The sequence below is a fragment of the Diadema antillarum genome, unplaced genomic scaffold (genome assembly GCF_040938485.1).
Source record: "Diadema antillarum isolate AM-2024a unplaced genomic scaffold, OU_Dant_1.0 seq00000813_RagTag, whole genome shotgun sequence".
In the NCBI taxonomy this organism is placed as follows: Eukaryota; Metazoa; Echinodermata; class Echinoidea; order Diadematoida; family Diadematidae; genus Diadema; species Diadema antillarum.
Window position 1 is genome coordinate 316 of NW_027271692.1, and position 21,184 is coordinate 21,499.

Here is a 21,184-nt window from a genome sequence, read left to right on the forward strand (position 1 = left end):
TACAGCTCAGCGTCTGGATGCATGCAGGGTTTAGTTTGGGCAAGGGGAGACTAAATCATTGCTGTATATTTTAAGGTACTTGTATGTTTGCGAGGCGATCATAATTAGTGCCTCCAATAAATCAGTTGTCCAGTGTATAGTCTCCAAGATGGGAAATTGCATTTTTTTTTTTTTTTGCTCATAAAGTGAAAATACTTCTTTGTCGTGCCCTCAATTGGGCTTTACATCTGTGATGTGAATGCCAAGAAAATGCAGCCTACCGGGTTGGACAATGGAAACAACTGTTTCATGCATGTTCAGAGCATCACTTTTTGCCTAATTAGCATTGTCTCAGCATTTGCGTCTCATTAACCCGTTGAGGATGAGTCCCGAGTATACTCGGGCAAGTGTCTATGGGAAATGCGTGTTGTAGAAAAATCAGTTCGTCCTCAATGGGTTAATGTGGTTATTTGTTACTAATTCAAAAAATATATTGTGTATACAGTAATGGGCAGAGAAGAGCTACAGTTAAGACAGAGTAGTGCAAAGAGGAATTTATTTGTCAGGGCGTCGTAAAGGGCGTACCTTGTACATGGGACTGTGCAGAATGGACTCCACAGACAGCACAGAAACTATCGTCAGGATCTCTTCTCTACATAACGAACAAAAGGACAAAAAAAAAAACTGTCATCTTCAAATTGGCAACAAAAAGAACACTGAATGAAAAGAAGAATGTTTTACAGGCACACTTCATGAATTACTGACATCTAAAACATTTCAACATTTACACTCGTCTGACAGCACTGTAAGTTTTGATAACTTATAATCATTCATATTTGTGTTGATGCTTCACATCAAAATGGCATTCATTGGGAAATTCTCCATTGCGGATAAATAACAGGTTGCATAGCAACCAATGTAACATCAGCAATTTTACTTCCAGGGTTATTGATACTGTGAAATATGTCATTAAGAATTGTATAGAATGTCTTTGAGACATCTGTCTGGCTTGTTCTTTGATGGATGGACGCAATGACTCTTCTGACTTAATATAGTGATGAAAACTAAATTACATCTTAGAATTAATCCTTACTTGGTCAAGTTTTCATGTACTTTGAAAGAAAGGATAGTGACAACATGGGTGAAATTTGTGTTTTCATAACTTAGAAAATTCCTTACCCTGAACTGATAGACAGGACATGACAGATTTCTGCAAATTATTTTCTAGATACATCATATATTCATGCAGTTTATTTTTTTTTTCAAATTTCACAAAACAACTGATATTAGGTGAAACTAACACACCAAAGTACTGCCTCCAAAACAACAAATGGATTGTACACCATGTACATGAATATCATTAGAAAGTACTTCATATGTATGCTGAAAGGGATTACCCTAAGTTTCAAATTTCCTGGGGCTTTTAATTGTTGAATTGAACCAGTCGAGAAATTGCCCTACAAACCAAAATTTGCGCAATATACGCCATATGCAGTTCAATGCTCAGTGCATTACAAAAGTTTCTGTAACACATCCTCACTTCAAAACCCTTTAGTAATATGAAGGCTACTTTGCTGTTTGGGGGAAGAGGGTGGGAGGTTTTTAGCCTGTGTGCTTATTCACAATGCATGACCTTTGACCCTATGCCCACATATGAATGCAAGAAGGAATACCAAACTTACAGACATCCGTAGTCCCTTGCACTTATGATGACCTTTGACATTGGCGGGACAAGAGGGTACATCGACATCTCACGACCCGCGCTGGTCAACTACAAATTCATTGGCACAAAGAAATTACAATATCATTCCTAATATTCAATGGGCTTTTCACAGCAGAAGAAACAAACATCTCTGAAAAAAAAACAACAACAGCAAATACAAAAGCAAATACATAAAGAAATGAAAAAATGCAGAGTGAAACCTGACATGGTACATCAAATAATATTTTCTTCAACGGCCTTATTTAGACTTGCATTGTAGAAACATGACTTTGTTATTACTGACAGACAGTGGATTCTTAGATTCTCAAGAGTATTCTTGTGTATATTCCATTCTTTATTATTTCATCATTAGCGAATCAAACAAAATTCAATGGAGGTGTTAAACAAATATTTTCAGAATTGACAGTAATTGTGACTGGTCACTGAGAGGTGAGGTTTATTGTGGTTGGATTGCAAGTGGCCAGTCTGACCTTTAGGTGTTTCTCTCTGCTGACCGCTCCCAGCAGCTCCAGCTGTTTGATGGCTGCTTCCAGAGACTATATGGAAAAATAGATAGATAAGAGAGACAGAATCCTTTAATTCATAATAAAAACATTGTGAGAATAGTAATTTCAAGAAGAGAAACAAAGGCATGCATAAAAAAAAAAACTTTTACGAAATTATGGAACAAAGGAAAACAAACAGGACCCTCCCTTAGTTATCCCCTCCCCCCCCCCCCCCACACACACACACACCAAGTGGATGATGTCGTACACACTTGAGCAAAAGAAAACAGTTTGAACCTAAGCAATGGCATAAAGGGCTCGTATAGTTTTGGTTGAGACCTAACTTCAGGTTTTTAACATGTTTGGGTGAGGTAATGAGAAATTTCTTATGAAATATGAAAGAGCATGTAATTCCAAGAGGGATTCAATGCTTACTTGATGAAAACTGGTTATGAAATGGCCGAGATACCCAAAACAGATCAATACTTATTAAATGTGGGACCCACATTTAATTACAATCGCTTTGTTTTACTTTGTTTCTGGATATCTCAGCCACTCATCAAATAAACCTTGAATTCCTCTTAGAATGGCATGCTCTGTACCATTTCATAACTGGTTTCTTCGTATCTCGCATAGAGTTAAAGGCCAAATCCTCAGCTCCACCAATACTGTACTATCCCTTTAATCACCATACATCTCACAGGACACACCAGACTGAAATGTTTCAGACTTTTAGATGTAACAACAAAAGGAGAAAAAAAAAATCAACACCTCTGACAAACAAAGAAAAAGAAAACATAATGCCTCCGGCGACACTTTGTGGCAGAGGCATAAAAAAACAAAATTACCGTAGAAATACAAAATAGAGATATATCTAACAAAATACTACCCCAATTCTTTGCTGGCAAGTACATACACACACACATGCACAACTAAGTTGGTTTTTCTACTACATAATGTAAAATTGAAGAAAATTTTCTATCAATCACACAAACAGAGTCTTGGTACAAACAATTTGTCTATTTTGGCATCATTTCCTTATTTTTCCTCTACACAAATTTCATTGCCCACATAAAAGGGCAACACAAATTGAACAAATTGAACAAATTTCTCTGGTAGAACGTCAACAAAATGTAGTGTCAGCCTTAGGGTGCACTTACACCTTTGGTAACTTACTTCTCGTGGGGGAGAGTCCATGAAGTCAAAGGTCAAGATATTCTTGATGTTCATGGCAAGAAGCTGGAGCGCAACGCTGGCAACATTACATCTGAAACAAAAACAAACATGGGCGACTTGCACTTAGCCTCAGTTGGTCGTCTCATTTAGAGTAGCAAAATTTGTCACCAGTAGTATCAAATATCTTGTGGGGTGAAAGAAATATCACTTATATTCACATACCATGCTTCTTCATTGCAACTTCATTATGGCTATGAATCTATTCATCACTGCACACAGCTTAAATGAATAAACTTACAACTGTAGATGGTGTTAATTTCTAGACACTTCTCTTTTTTTCTTAATCTACAGAGAGAGAAGTTGAAATGCACTATTATACTTCAGATAAATCATTACAGATAAATGTCTAGAGGTATAAGTAATATCATACATAAATACATTTCTAATCATAATGGCAGCTCACCTCTGTATCTCTGGGACAGTGTTGGCATCCAGTTTACAAAATTCATCTTCTGTGTACAACCTCCAACATGTGCCACTGAAACAAAATAGAGAGGTAGGCTTTCCCAGAATTTGGTCTTTTTGTGACATTTCCTCACCAGATATTCATCAGTGACACTCACAACTATGGTTACAAAAGTGTATATGTGATCCGCCACAACAAAAGGATCCGAAAGTCGCTGACGGCTGAGCTGAGAAAACCAAGTTTGAAATCAGATCATCAAAATAGGATTTCTATTTTTGGCGTAATTTTGTAGTGTAATGTATCGTCTATCATCTGCCAAAATTTCGAAGCTAAATGATCAAAGGCAAGGCAAGAAATCAGCCTTTTTCTGGGCCATGATTTTCCGACTTTCAACGGAACAGAAATATGTCCGAAGATTTGGATTTAGTAGTGCTGCAGATAGACTCCACCCTTAGCAAACAAGGGAGTGATCTTATGGGTGAGAGTGTGACACCTGGTTTGTACTGATTGGTCGTGCGTAGACCGCTGGCGCTAAGCTTGAATAAACATTGCAGAGGTTGCTAGGAGCATACCTTCTATTGTCATGAGGTGGCAACTGTCTTGCCTCCCCTTGATCACGATTGCGTTGGAAGGAAAACTTCGAAGACGGTTTTCTCAAAACGCTGATTTACCAAACCACTCGACATGCTCTAATAAAATCATCAATATCTCCAAAATCGAGTACTTTTATGAGTCGTGTTGTATATGAAAGGAAAGTGGAAAAGTAAGGGAATAAAGTTATGTCATTTTCAGAAAATTGACCTCCCCCGACTTTCAGATCCTTTTGTTGTAGCGGGTCACACATTGATAAAGGTTTCAAAAAGAGACTCTGGGAATCACTGTCTATTATACAGGGTTCCACAGGTATACAGGTAGTCTGCTAGGATTGTTACCTGTCCTCCCTCCCGGCTCGTCCAGTTCTCTGCCAGGCCTGAGCCCGTGAGACCCACTGCACCTTCAGCAGGTCCAGACCACTACCGGGCTGGTAGCTCCTGGTGAGTGGGACCAAAGTGGACCAAGACCAAATCAGATTAAAATCAATAGGAAATGACGGCAACTTTTAGACCTACGCGGCAACATTGGTGATAGGCGGCCAGCTATTAGCATTTTACCAAATATTTCAATATTTCACTAACTCTTCAAAAAAAAAAAATAATAACATGACGACATTCTTGCTGTGCTGCCAACATTTATGCATCATTATTTGTGAGGTTCCAAAGAGTGATCAAACAGATATCTATGTATCAAATCCGCAATATTCACATATGCAATGTGCGCATTTTTCCAAATCATGGGAACCACACAAATTACACATTTTTGTAATTCCAAACATGAACACAGCATACTGTATAGATTGATTTAAATGTATCCTGGCCCTTTACGTGTTATTTACAGTTCATTCCGGATTCACAGGATTTTCATTACTATTGTTACTATTGTTTGATCCGCAGACGTATGTCACAAATGTAATTTGTGAAGATGAATGGAGGTTTTCATATGATTTTCTCTGCTGGACATGAAGAGGTAACTTTTCAGGGAAATTTGTCAGCTCTGCACTTGCTGTAGTCAAGGCCAAACGATCATGTCTTCATCATCTTACTTGGCTTTCACTCGTCCCGTGTCGATGACGTGCTTGATGCCTGGAATCGTAACCGAGGTCTCGGCAATGTTAGTGGCGAGAATGACTTTCCGTTTCCCCTGCATCATGACAAAGACACAGCCGAAAACATTTTTTTTTTTTAAATACAACTAAATCTGGCTCTGAAATACCGGCAGCAAAATCCATTTGTTTGTCAAATTAGATAATCAGAGTTTGTTATACAATTTTTAAGATATATAGGCTGCAGTCCTCAATTTGCTTGTACAAATTGTAAGTTAGAATAAAGGGTGACAGAAACTCAATAATTTCATGATGAGAAGACATCTTGCAAGCCAGGGTCTATGAGGAGTTGCGCAAATTCACTCAAACACGTAGAAAGCTACCAACATACAGACACACACACACACACACACACACAAATGAATACCATGACACATACACACAAACTTACTCATACACACAAACATACTACTATGTAGAAGTATTTATCAGCTGACGAAGCACACCATTCAACCTGTTTAGAATGTGCAGAGAAAATTGTGAAGATATTTTGGCAGGTTTTGGCATTCGCGCCAGCCAAAGGTAGTGGCAAAATCAAAGAAAATTAATGTACTTCAAATATTACTGTGTTTACAATAGATATCTCGGCAGGATATTTTGGCAGGTTTAAGGATTCGTGCTAACCGAAGATAGTGGCAAAATTTGTGCAAATCAATGTACCGCAAATATTGTGTTTACAGCAGATAATGTTTCAATGGAAGGCATAAACTCACCGAAGGAACCGGCTGGAAGACCCTAAGCTGCTGTCCAGGTGGGAGAGCCGCATACATTGGTATAGGCACAATGCCTGGAGCATCTATTAAAACAAACCCCCAAAATACACAAAGATATGTAAACAATCCATAGACCAATAAGATTTAATAACTTTGCTTCATTCACTCATTCACAGCACACTTTTAATCAAGAACAGATTAACAAGCTCTGGAAGAAAGAAGCAAATACAGAGGAAGGAATAAAAGCAAAATATGACATTTCAAAGGAAAAAAAGAAATCAACCACAATTGTGAAAAACTAAAGCATGACTTTTGTAGGATTGTTGACTGTATATAATAAATCCGAGTATAAAATTAAATACCGGTAACACACACTACAGCTTTTGAATCAATAACTATATTACCAAATATCTTGGTTATCAAATAAGACCTTGAATGCAATGATACAGCACATCTCTCTCATATCAAAAAAAAAAAAGAAAGAAAGAAAGGGAATGCATATGACGAACAAAAAGGCTTGTATTCATTACACAAACACATACATGGATGATAAGCAAATGAATATCGAATAGGAATTAAATCAGGTTGAAGATAGAATAGACAAACAAGGAAAAGTAGAAATTACGCGGTGCGTAATATGGGTCAATCCACGTCAAATCATCCAATTTTCAGAAAAGTTGTCACCCGACCCCCTCCGATTTTCTTTAAAATCACACCAAATGTTCCCCAAAGTGTCTGACGGAAAATCCCAAAATATTTTGCCCCAAGGTCAAGTGGTTGCTAAGATACAGCCTCACATAGCAACTGGTGCGCATTCAGAAAAATCAGTTAAAAGAAATTTAGGCATTTTTGATTGATTGTGGTGGCATGGATATTTATGCAAAAGTGTTTATTTTCATGAAATTGAGAGAAATTTATAGTCTTTGCAAGAAAAACTGACTGTGACGCGAAATTGACTTTTCGTTAACGTGCACGAGGTCACTGAAAATGGTGTTAAATGTTAATTTCCAAAATTTTGATGCCAATTTAGAGGTTAACATCTTCCACATTTCATCACCTTAGGTTCTAAAATATTTTGCTGTTGAAGGCTTTGACTTGCTCAGTAATTTTGAAAAAAATTGGCGCATTCATGCCCACCGTTTTTACGGAGAGCGCCCTCAAAGTTGACAAAAATGAAAAATGTGCCAAATTCAAGGTCACGGATCACCCTTCGTCCCACCTAGGAATGGCACCAATTTTTGTGTATTGATAGACATTTGCCTATATTATCTTGGGTTACCAAAGAAATTTTGCTCCCGAAATGTTCAATGGCAAATTTACCCTAACAAAAATGGTCGTAAATGGCCAAATTCCCATGTAATATCACATATTGGGTTTAGAGGACATTTCAAATGTCCAGGCTTTCAAGATAAAAAGGCCTAGCCCTGTGATATTTGCAGTAGGGATAGTCTGGTATACATATTTTAGTAATATATACCACAAAACACTTTCATTACATGATAATGACCTTGAAATTTAATCCAAATTTTGATAAAAACAATAAATTGCTCCATTTTCCTCATTGCACTGCATACAATATTATGTAATACGTGTTTTGTAACACTTTTCACAGAGCAATATTTCAAGAATTATGAAAGCTGACAGCCTACCACATTAAGGTTCTAAAGTATTTGTGCTCTTCTTTAAGATTTTGTGTCAATTTGATCATGAATGTTATACCCTTGACCTTGAAGTGCTTCTAAAAATAGCTGTAAATTTGTTTGTGAAACCTACACATGTGACAGGTGTATTATGGCATGTTATACTTGTATATACTTGTGATTCTTTCACAAACACAAAAGCTTTTTATGGTGTAAATGTATATACTGGAATTAATCTATACATGCTTGCAAGATATGTTACAATCAATTACTTTGTTCTGATAATGACCCTTGATTTATGACCTTCAAAATCATGAGAAATGCCTATTCCTCTCCATAAAGACCTGTATTTAAGTACCTAATAATAGTTGATAATTATGGACATTGCGCCCAACATAATAAGACTCTTATTCTAGCCTGTGAAACGCACATTAAAAGGACTGAGAGTCTTCTTTTTGGGGGATTTGTTCTGTACCTTATGAAAACTTCCAAAATCATTTCAATTCTTATGTATTTTCTTGTTTTTGGAATTTCTTATGTATTTCTTTGTTTTTCTATTTTCTACATCATAACCATGCTTTTTTTATTGGAAATTGTCACAGCCCACTTCTCTAACATAACTACAATAGAATTAATCAATCAAAGTGATAGATAGTAAAAATGGTCAAGTTTTTATGAGTTTCACCACAAAGCACTGTTTTCCATAGGAAATGCACACAAAATCACAAGATATTACTGTCCCCTTTTTTTATTGAAATTGAGGGTCATTGTCGGAACAAAGTAATTAATTGTAACATATCTTGCAAGCATGTATAGATTAATTCCAGTATATACATTTACACCATAAAAAGCTTTTGTGTTTGTGAAAGAATCACAAGTATAGCATGCCATAATACACCTGTCATGTGTGTAGGTTTGTAGTTAACAAATTTACAGCTATTTTTAGAAGCACTTCAAGGTCAAGGGTATAACATTCATGATCAAATTGACACAAAATCTGAAAGAAGAGCACAAATACTTTAGAACCTTAATGTGGTAGGCTGTCAGCTTTCATAATTCTTGAAATATTGCTCTGTGAAAAGTGTTACAAAACAAGTATTACATAATATTGTATGCAGTGCAATGAGGAAAATGGAGCAATTTATTGTTTTTATCAAAATTTGGATTAAATTTCAAGGTCATTATCATGAAATGAAAGTGTTTTATGGTATATATTACTAAAATATGTATAACAGACTATCCCTACTGCAAATATCACAGGGCTAGGCCTTTTTATCTTGAAAGCCTGGACATTTGAAATGTCCTCTAAACCCAATATGTGATATTACATGGGAATTTGGCCATTTACGACCATTTTTGGTAGGGTAAATTTGCCATTGAACATTTCGGGAGCAAAATTTCTTTGGTAACCCAAGATAATATAGGTAAATGTCTATCAATACACAAAAATTGGTGCCATTCCTAGGTGGGACGAAGGGTGATCCATGACCTTGAATTTGGCACATTTTTCATTTTTGTCAACTTTGAGGGCGCTCTCCGTAAAAACGGTGGGCATGAATGCGCCGATTTTTTTCAAAATTACTGAGCAAGTCAAAGCCTTCAACAGCATAATATTTTAGAACCTAAGGTGATGAAATGTGGAAGATATTAGCCTCTAAATTGGCATCAAAATTTTGGAAATTAACATTTAACACCATTTTCGGTGACCTCGTGCACGTTAACGAAAAGTCAATATCGCGTCACAGTCAGTTTTTCTTGCAAAGACTATAAAGTTCTCTCAATTTCCATAAAATGAACGCTTTTGCATAAATACCCATGCCACCACAATCAATCAAAAATGCCTAATTTTCTTTTAACTAATTTTTCTGAATGCGCACCGGTTGCTATGTGAGGCTGTATCTTAGCAACCAATTGACCTTGGGGCAAAATATTTTGGGATTTTCCGTCAGACACTTTGGGGAACATTTGGTGCGATTTTAAAGAAAATCGGAGGGGGTCGGGTGACAAGCACTGGATGATTTGACATGGATTGACCCATATATATCCCCGCCGGAAGTAGCATTTTGTAGCAAAATGTACAATATAGGTCAAAAATCAAGGTCAAAGGTCAAAGAAGCCAAAGGTCAAAATTCTGTGTAAAAGTTTTGAAGCCCTCACCTAGTGCCATCACATAAAGCAAATGGAATCGAAATCGGGTTAGAAATGGTGAAGGAGTAGCATTTTGTAGCAAAATGTACAATACAAGTCAAAAATCAAGGTCAAAGGTCAAAGAAGTCAAAGGTCACAATTCTGTGTAGAAGTTTTGAAGCCCTCACCTAGAGCCATCACATAAAGCAAACGGAATCGAAATCGGGTTAGAAATGGCGAAGGAGTAGCATTTTGTAGTCAATGTACAATATAGGTCAAAATCAAAGGTCAAAGAAGTCAAAGGTCAAAATTCTGTGTAGAAGTTTTGAAGCCCTCACCCAGTGCCATCACACAAAGCAAACAGAATCTAAATCGGGTTAGAAATGGCGAAGGAGAAGCATTTTGTAGCAAAATGTACAATATGGGTCAAAAATCAAGGTCAAAGTTCAAAGAAGTCATAGGTCAAAATTCTGTGTAGAAGTTTTGAAGCCCTCACCTAGTGCTATCACATAAAGCAAACGGAATCGAAATCGGGTTAGAAATGGCGAAGGAGTAGCATTTTGTAGCAAAATGTACAATATAGGTCAAAGGTCAAGGTCAAAGGTCACAACTGAAATTCTGTGTAGAAGTTTAAAAGCTCCCATGTAGTGCTATCATATAAAGCAAACAGAATCAAAATGTGCTCATAAATGACACAGAAGTAGCAAATTAAAGATTTTGATCACACACAGACGCACAGACAGACGCACAGACAGACAGACAGACACACAGACACACACACGTACGGAGCCCGTTTCATAGTCCCCTGCTCGAACTCGTTCGGCGGGGACAATAACTACATAGATATCTTGACAGATGCAACCATCCAACCGACCGACCGACTGACCAACCGACCAACCGAACAACCAACCAACCAATCACTCAACCAACCAATACCAGCCACCCAACCACTAAGCAAGCGATAAACACACAAACACATGAACGGAAAACATATACATACAGTACATACACTGTCGAGTCTCACCTTGAGGTAAGTCCAGGGCCACTTCTCTGACAGACCTTGCCACGCTCTCTATCTCATCCTGACCAGTAAGAAACACCAGTATGTCTTCACTGCAGACAGAAAGAGAGAATAATTCAGATCATGATTGACAAATCACCCTTCATTGGCATGATCATTCACTGTTTTAGTAGGAGCAATGACAAAAATTTTCAAGGGGCACACATACTCAGGTTGGATTCGAACCAGCCAAATTGTCAATCAGTTACAATAAAAAACACCTCTGCATAAGAATTTGTCAATTTGAGTAATTCGGATCCTATTTACAGGGTGTGGACACATTCCCACAATATGGATGATTGGGAGGGCTTCAAAAAAAGGGGGGGGGGGGGCTACTAACCCATTAAGGTTTTCCTTGTAAGGTAAATTCCTTTATAGCAATAGATTGAATTTTTACTTTTATAAAGTAATATTTATCTAACAAAGCAGGAAGAATTTTATTCATAGTGGATAAAATGATTTAGAAAGATATTGTAAGTTTCATTAATACATTTCACTATTATTTTTTTTTGGGGGGGGGGTTGGGTAAGTAGTAATACTGGTCGCAATCAAATACTGTATACACTGTCATTTTCACGTACAGATATTTTTGCAAATGAGGAGGTCACACATTTTCACGAGATGTTATTTTCGCGAATTGACACAGAGGCCTTCTAAAGGCACTATTACCTTAGCGCATGGTGATATTTTTGCATGTTGTTAAATTTGCGGTCCAAATGTGATTTGCGAAATTCACGAGAATTAAACCCTCGCGGAAATAACAGCTTATATGGTATGCAAATTAGATTCCCCTCGGAGCACTAGAATGTGTATCTCACTTGACTAGATGTTCTTGATGCAACTGGAAGAGGGTGACAAGAGTCGAGAAGAGATAATCAGGCTGGGGCTGGCTGGCATACATCAACTGTGGAAGGAAGACCAAACAAAGAACAAGCCTTACTGGAGGGTACAGGCGTTAGCCGCTCTCGGCCAACTTTATCATTTTTATCTTGGGGGAGGGGGATGAATCTGTTCAAATCCATCCACATCTATGCAAATCTCTCCTTATCAAATGAGTATACAGCTGTCTAGTATCCCTCAAGAACTATCAGGACATGGATGTCCACAGTCAAAATGGCAAAGTCATCTTTTAAATGTCTGGTGCTGTATGCCTTGTGTCCTCGTCATAAGAATTCATCGTGTTAAAGGTTGCATGAATTTAAAGTCAGACGATCGTCATCCCTCATGGTACGTAAACTCCGTAACGACCAAAGTTTGTGCATGCAATTGCGCAATGCCAGACTCGGTGCTATATCCATGAACGTGTGGGACAATGCTGCCACTGAGACACGTGTGTGTGTGCCTGTGTGTGTACGCATCATACACAAACATTGTGACTGCGAGCTGCGGTGATTGGAGGAGAGAGGCCAGAAGACGCATGGCTCTTTTGGCCTCTCTTCATGCCCATGCACACTGAGAGTGTGCGTCCATTCGGAAGCTCTCGTGGCTCGCTCGGACAGCCATTGTGGGTCAGGAGATTTGTAGCACAGAACTCTTGTAGTCTAGAGTGTTGTTCGCTGACCCATTGAGCCAGCCCTATTCTCATTCGGTGTCTCCACATTTGATACAGAATGGGGGAGGCAGCGTGTTGCGTTCGTCTCCGTGCCGCACAAACCACTCGCCACGATTGTGTGCCTTTAACTAGACTGAACCAATACCCAGCCCCCCCCCCCCCCCCCCGCCCCGAAAAGTCTGTCTTAATTGAGAACATCATATAGAAACCGTTTACCATCATCAACTTCTCCTCATTCCCACAGTACACATATACGTGACCATGCATTACAAAACCAACAAAAAGTCGCACCCCTTGAATTTATGTGAGGGCTCAAAAAAGGTGAAATGGGTCAACCAAGTCAATCATAAGTTTTTTGTATTTTCTAAAAGAACTATTCTTTATCTATATTATGCCTAAGTTTGGGATCATAAAATGAATGGGGAAAGTGTATTTTCAACAGTTTTTCTTAGACCCTTTTTTGGGTAAAGTAGTACGATCAGGTATGTCTTAGGTGCCTCTTTTCATTTCTTGAAAATCCTTTGCACACTCTTCACTTTCAACTCTAATAACTTTCGAAAGGATAGTGCTACTGCTTTGAAAGTTGGCATTAATTATTAATAGAATGTGTTAATAAGGCATGCTTAATTTTAGTTTAATCTGATAACCCCTTCACTGCTGTTGCTCTGGTGGTTTACATCATGTTTTTTGTCCCATTCATCGCGCACCTAGCACGGTTTAGTAAAGATTAAGCGCTTGAATAGACCCTGTACTTCAGAGCCTCTTTTCTCAGTTCACACTTTTCCAGACTGTGTGCTTTCTTTCCAATCTTTAGATAGGTTAGGAGAGTCCATTTGAAAGGAGTTATGCATCATTTTAAAGCTTAGAGTCTGGTCATTCAGAAAGTGCCCTTAACTAAAAATTCATGTCTGGCGATTTTTTGTTGGTTTTTGTGATGCAGGGTCACATACACTCAACATGAATATAAGACAGTGTTAACTACGAATATAGCAGTTTTTGTTATCAGTAAAAGCCTACCTGGAGGTATGCAACAAGGGATGTTTCCCATGATGTTAGAAACATAACACAAAACAATGAAACATTGTCTTTTTTTACAATAACTAACATGCAAATTTTCAGACAAGAAATTTTGGATACCTATCTCACCTTTGACCTCCAAAAAAAAAAATGGTGTGACAGCTTTATTTGGTTTACAGAACACACTCTTCCTTGCACTGCAATACTAATCATATGGATAGACTAACTCACAAACAGGGTGGTACTGACTCTAGACCAACAACATACCTCTATGGGATGTTGCCTACCCTGAAGGTACAGCACGGGGGCACCGTTGAAATACTGGGAGAAATGGTCCACATCCATGGTAGCTGACATCACCACAATCTAAAATGGGAAGGATAGTTTTACTGGCACTTCAGTATGGGCAATTCATGCAATTATTAATTTGTTCATTCATTCAGTTAGTCATTCATTCATGAATTCATAATGAATTGGCAAAATTACTCTTGAGGTTCACTATACACAACTTGAATCAATTTTAATTTACTGTCGTATTTTCCATTGTTTCCTCATTAGAGTACCCTATGATCTTACATATTCTTTTTCGGATTTGGCTTGCAATGCATGAAGAGCTTGAGGAATTTTTATCGAACTCAGTTAAAATCTTAAATACAACATGCGTTTTCAACTGATAACCAATGAAGTTTATGCAGGATTGGTGTAATAGAGTCCCCCCTAAAGCATGCACCCTCTATCAATCTAGCTGCTGTGTTCTGAATTCTTTGAACTTTTTGACGACAATCTTACCTTCAGGGCTCTGTTCCCACGTGCTCTCTGCTGCTGGGCTGCCTTGACTATGCCAAAGAGAACATCGGTGTGAACAGTCCTCTCATGGGCTTCATCTAAGACTATGATGCTATACCTGTATTCAGATGAATAGCAACAAGCCATTCCACATTCTAAAAACATGTTTAGTAGGCCTCGGTCTCATCGCATCAATTTTAGACATACAGTTGAAACTCTATTATCCGGCCTCCCTTTATCCGGATCACTCTATTATCCGGACGCAATCTCGCCGTGATTTTTTTAATCTTTTTTAATAATTACGGGAGGAAAGGGGGATTCCCAACTCCTTGAGAACTCCTACACAAACACACATGAATTACATATACTTGATACATTTCTTAATAATTATTTAGGTAAATCATCCCAAGAATTTATAAAAGAAAATGATTTCATTCTTGCAAACACGAACCTTTATTTTGGGGTCTGTTACTAAGTGTAACAATGAAAAGGTTGCAGTATACACATTACTACATGTGGTACTACAATGGGCTACATCAGTACATGTGTATGTATATGTACATGTATAAAGCACTGAGTCTCCCGTATCCGGCCAAATCCCTTATCCGGACGAGCCCCGGTCCCGACTTGTCCGGATACGAGAGGTTCAACTGTATTCTATGTGTCACGTTTGCATAGCAAGAATTAAAGTGAATTACACACCTACTGAGTAACACACTGTGAGAACACGGATATGCACTTTTCTGGATTGCTCTTTACAAGGACATGTGATGACAGCAAAAGTGCAAAACATCACAGAGCAACATCATTGCAAATAGTCCTTTCAGCAGGCTGGGTTCTCTCTCACCAGGGCACTTTTGTATAAATGTTGATATCAAACGTCAGTCAGAAAATCAAACATAAGTCTCTGAATACTCAATTGTGATTGGCTAATGTCTGACTTATGTTCGATTTCATCTTTTTAAACAAAAGGGTCCAGATGCAAAGACAACACAAAACATTGCCAAATGTGACACAATTGAGCGCAAATTCGTGCAAAAAGCATCGAAGTCCATGTGTCCACTGTAAGCCTAAGGTCACATCCAAGCTGTTGTGAATCCCTTTGTGAGTTTTTGTGTACCAAGCATATATTCCAATAGGTTTTAATGAGAAAAGTATTACCTGAAAAGTTTTGGATCCAGAATGGCTTCTCTCAGGAGCATACCATCAGTCATGTACTGTGAACCAAAGAGTAAAATGCTATCATTAATATCCATACTTTTACATCTATAGTATACAGACTGTATATCATTATTCGACGACCGAAGACAACAGAGATCTTCGTGGGACATTTTACCGAAATTTTGCTTCACATAATAAAGACAGAAAGATGACATTTAGGATTTTTTTAAAATCATTTTGTTTGACAAACCACACTTCATGACTTGATCTCAGTTGATGAATTTCTTAAATGATGCAAATTATTTGAAGTAATACGCATTCAGGATGAATGTACACAGGACACAAGATTTTGCAGTCATCAAGATCTTGGCCACTGAAATTGGAAACTCAGCTGAATATCATTTTCAAGAAGGTCATGGTAACCATTTACTGTTCCACACGCAACATAAGAATGTACAGAGTAAGATTAAAAGCTCTTGCAAAACTTCTGATCATCGAATCAAGATGCGCGCTTCTGTTTTGCCTAATATTACAGCAGTATGCCAAAGAAAAAACAAAACAAAACAATTACGAAGGAGATTTATGGCATCTGCTTTATAAAGACGAATGTAAGACAGATATTGCACATTTTTCATGCAAAATGTTTCTGAATAAATCTCTTAAATCAGTTATATGTGGAACTGTACCTTGATGTTTGTCTGCGGCGAAGTGGTATCATCAAAACGGACACAGTATCCGACCTGTGAGAAACGGGTGAAGTATAATTTTGATCAGAGCAATGTCTGCAATGAAATACAGGCATCAAAAAAAAAAACCAGCATTCACATTCCGAAAGAACAATGATGTGCCTTAGATTGATCACTGATGAAACATGTAAGAAAATATCAATCTTATGCTATCAGCATACCTCTGTGTTCTCATAAAAGACTTTTCTCAAAAGAAGAATTGGTTTCACAAAGAAAATATTAAGTAACCTCTTCTTCAAATGCCAAGCAATCACATCAGAATAATCATGTACAGCTTCCAAGCCAAATGGGTCACACAAGCTGTTTAAATCAAGTTGGGAAAACACGACACTAAACTTATATTCACATTGTGGAAATTTACTATAAACACATTACTACAACCTCCTCCTGAAAGGCAACCAAAAGATACCTTAAGCATGTTAAATGAAAAAAAAAAAAAGGATACAAGAAATTCAATTAGATCATTAATTCCTCAATGCAAAGGCCAAAGTTTGTGTTGGCAGAAATTCAGCACAAGCCATAGTGGTACCAAACGCCATCTTTGAAAGAAAGGGAATTATCATTGCATTTCTCACCTGTTTTCCAAGCTCACATCCCATCTCCTCAGCAACCCGAGAAGAGATCGAAATAGCTGCTACACGACGAGGCTGCAGATGGATGAAAGGTGGGAAGTGCCCTTGTGTGAACAATACAGTGTATGCACCCTTTTTAATAAGTTTTCCTTTTAATATCTTTATGTGAAAAAAACAAGGAAGTTTCTTCTCTCCATAAGAAGCAATGATGGAAATATCGTCTGCCAGTGCTGTCGTCCATACATAAGGGCTGAGGTTGAGACTTTGTGTCTTGTATATTAAACTGCATGAAATAAAATCACAAACCATTCATCATCAAACTTAATCACTGTGATTGCTTCCATACAATTTGTCCACTCAAGCTTCTATCAACCGAGGAAAAATTCTTCTTCCTTTGCTTTGGTGGACAAACTCCTGAGTTTTATCTTCATACACTCTTCTGATTCGGGTTTATCAACACTGACACATTTCTTTTGTCACTTCATCCTAAAAGAAAAACTCTGGAAGTATCTACCTGTGTTACTGCGATCATGCCAGACTTTGTCATCCCAGCTTCCGAGAGATACTGCAAGAAAATCAATTGATGAGAAGAAAAAAAATAAAATGGCTCAAGACTCCACGCTCACCATCCAAAATTTCCAAGTCGGTATTGCTCACAGAAGCAATGACAATTCACATTTTATAAAAATAAGTACTTCCATGGTATGCATACAAACATAAACACAGTAGAATAATTCAGAACGATATCACTACTTATTGTAAACATGGAATTGTTTGTGGTGTGGATAATAGCATTTTGCATGATGTGCTATTGTCTAAAAAAGATTTAAAATCAGTACATATATGCAAATGTTTTCTCTACTAGATTTTAAATCTGTGAGTTTATTATTTAACTGGTAACTGGATGTTAGTGAGCAAAATAAGAATAAAGGTAACCATGATCATGTTACTTGATCACGCAAAGAATCATAATAAAGTAAAACCTTCCACTTTCACTAGATTAATTCAATCATTTTCATTTAAATTTCAACACCAAAATACACACAAAACGAAAGTATATTTGTCGCAACAAAAGACATCATCTTGAATATAGGGGTCTATTTTAAGTGGAATTTTAAATGAAAATCAGTATAATGAATGTAATAAAGAATTCAATGTTAAGTAATTTGCAGAGAAAATGAAAATATGACATATTTCATGTCTAGTAGTCTCTTGTAATTGCATGATTTTTTTTTTTTTAATTCAATAGTTTATTTATTTCCGTTTAAAAAAATATAAATAAAACATGATTCAAAGCAGTACATGTGTCAATTTGACTTTCATTCAACTGATAATGACAGTTCATTGAACACAATATAGGATATATGTACAAATGAAGGTATAACAAAAATAATGCCTCTGGCACCCTTTGGGTGGAGGTATAAAAAGAAACAATGCACACTTTGTCATGGTAACAAAAAAAGAAGAATTAATCATAACAATGGAAAGGAGTGTTCCACTAAAAAAAACAAGCTTGTAGGATATGGAACACTTGAATGAAAACAGCAGCAACACCAATATACCAATAAAATATATCTATATTAAATTCATCTATACACCATTGTACATTTAATCATTGATATATGATGGTGATAGTACAAGCATACTATCAGCAATACTTACGATAATTTAGAAAGCATATCTAATCATATACATTCACGAATATATGATTAGAGTCGCATCGTACCTGAGGAATCTGCGTCGTCTTCCCGCTTCCCGTCTCCCCAAGGACGACAACACTCGACGCCTTTCGGATCTCCGTGATGAGTTTCCCCCTTGCCGGGTAGATGGGGAGGCTGCATCGCTGCTGGTAGAGATTGCCTCTCTGGCTCTGACCCTGGGTGTGGCCATGTGATGTCTTCTGCTTCTTTGGGGTGTGGCTCCCTTCCCGTTCACCCTCACCATCACTCATCTTAGTTTCTGCAAGAACGTTCAAAAGATCATCTTGATGGAGTCACAACAGTTTTATTCCCTTTGATCCCATGCTTGATGCCTCCACTCAAAAATATTTGAAGTGTGGGCCAAACTAGATCTGCCCCACAGATAGGAAGACAAATGAACTCGTGCCTTATTGCAAAATGACCAGCTACTCTTTTAAAAAAGATATGTCTTTGTCTCTATGATGGTAATTACTTTTCACCATTCCTACCTATAGACCAATTTGGTTTGGGTACTGTTTTTTATGGTAATTTCTAACTGGGGGGGGCTTCAAGTATGCCCAACAAAAGATAATTTATGCACTGACATAGCAATGCACCTGACTCATTGCATAACCCATTGAAAGTGTTTTTGTTCTTCTTTGGAAGCCCCCCCAGTTATGTCTGCCATATAAAAAGTTACAGTGTCGGCTTCATCTATGAATGCGGGAGATAATGACATTATTAGAAGTGCACAGGGATGTGCAAAGAGAATTAAATTGCACAAATATTGCTGAAATAAAAATCAAACTACCTTCCTGTGTCATAGCCGCACACTAATCTTACACATTAATTTATGAAGAAGTAGGCTTATAATTGAAGATTACAGTATTTACACCACATCACTTTAATTTGTGGGATATAATCAGAAAAGTTATAAAATTGGCTTTCAATGAAGGGTAGGCCCTACAATTTCACACACTTTCACAACACAAAAACTAAGATTTATTGTACACTTTTCAATATATTCTTGGATGGTATTGACTTTGGTTTTAGATATGCTTCATGATTATTAAATTTACATCATGTACCGGCAAGTAAAGTTTCCTTTCATCAAAACAAGCAAAACATACCCTTTATTATGTTTGGCGGTCCAAAATAAATTGTCAGATGAAAAAATGGTGGCACTGGTCCCCAAACATTTAAAAGGCACAAATGCATCTAGCCATGTTCTAGGTTCTGAGTATGGGATTCTTTTGTTTGTAAATCCATTGAAAGCTGACACTAACAGCTGTTTCTAGCCAGTGCCAGTGGGAGCTCCATCTCTTGATTGGACTTGAACCTCTTTGGGATAGTTCTCCTCCGGAGAGAGATTCAGTGAAGCCACACATAGTCTCCGTGGAACATATCCCTAACTACATATAGACTGATTTTTCGGTAAAATGTGAGCCCTGCTAGCTGCTGTAAATCTACTTGAATCGTAGGACGACCTACCGTACCGCCTGCTGCCTGCGACAGCTTACAAAGTCGCACACACGTTCTCATAACATATCTACGGAAACCCTTTCCGTGTACGCTTTTGGAAAGTGGGTTTTTCTCAACCAACTGATTCTGAAAGCTAAAGCGATTGCAATTAATTGCAAACAGTAAAGATTTAGTCGGAAATGGAATAACGTGATTAATAGCACAGTTGCGAACCTCTCTACTTAAATATAGACTCACTCTTCTGTGTGGAACGTTAGTCGAGAATCCGAATGTTCAGGCACTTCGTTTGATAAACGTTCGCGTTGTGGCTGCGCCTCCGGCCGCGAGCTCCGACTGTTCGATCCGACAGCGCTAGCGTGAGATCACCACACAACGCATGCATGCCATGCCGCGCATGTACCATTGTTGTGCATATTTGTGTAGTGCACAAAATCATTGCACAATCCATAGAGAGCTTGCGTGCACACGTGGGTGCTTCTCACCGTGCACCCAGCCGTGCACCATGTCCACCCCACAGAACTTCTGTGGTCCACCCCCCACACATTGCTGCTTGTTTCTGCACTCTCCCACCCCGCCCCCCCCCCCCTACATACCTTGTGTCCAGCAAGTGCTACTTCACACCTCCGCCAAGGGGGGAGGTTATGTTTTCGTTACCGTTTTGTTCGTTTGTTTGTTACCTCCGCCAAGGGGGAAGGTTATGTTTTCGTTACCGTTGGTTTGTTTGTTAGTTCGTTCGTTCGTTTATAGTTTGTCCGTGTGCAAAATAACTCAAAAAGTAGTTAACGGATTGGGATGAAACTTGCAGGAAAGGTTGAGAATGACACGAGTAACAAACGATTAACTTTTGGTAGTGATCCGAGAATTTTGGGGGAATTTATGAAGGATTTTGATATTTTGGCAGGTAGGGTCAATGAACTTATGGGAGTTCAGGCTGCGCGTACTTGAGGTTTGCATGCACGCACCAAAGTGCGTACTCTAGTTTCTGCTAGGGCGAGGCGCGCCGCGCAGCTGAGGGTTTATGACGTAACAAAGGCTTCTACTGTATATTGGGAAATCGGGCGACTCTCAGCACACTAGTACGTATGGGTGGAAATCACTTATCTCTAAGGAAGAACATAACA

The 21,184-nt window shown here is 38.1% G+C and overlaps 1 protein-coding gene across 1 annotated transcript; it reads right to left on the reverse strand.

The window, feature by feature from the left end:
• Nucleotides 1–564: 564 nt before the first annotated feature.
• Nucleotides 565–20,567, reverse strand: LOC139739733 (ATP-dependent RNA helicase DHX33-like; the record flags this gene model as incomplete). Its single annotated transcript, XM_071650336.1, has 18 exons — nucleotides 20,546–20,567; nucleotides 18,629–18,861; nucleotides 17,417–17,467; nucleotides 16,906–16,977; nucleotides 16,271–16,324; nucleotides 15,585–15,640; nucleotides 14,427–14,541; nucleotides 13,905–14,003; nucleotides 11,887–11,972; nucleotides 11,033–11,121; nucleotides 6,242–6,324; nucleotides 5,469–5,566; nucleotides 4,762–4,860; nucleotides 3,827–3,901; nucleotides 3,364–3,454; nucleotides 2,173–2,238; nucleotides 1,662–1,750; nucleotides 565–631 (listed from the first exon to the last, which is right to left on the reverse strand). Coding segments are annotated over exons 1-18 (1,545 nt in total), but the record flags the coding sequence as incomplete, so codon positions are not given.
• Nucleotides 20,568–21,184: the final 617 nt, after the last annotated feature.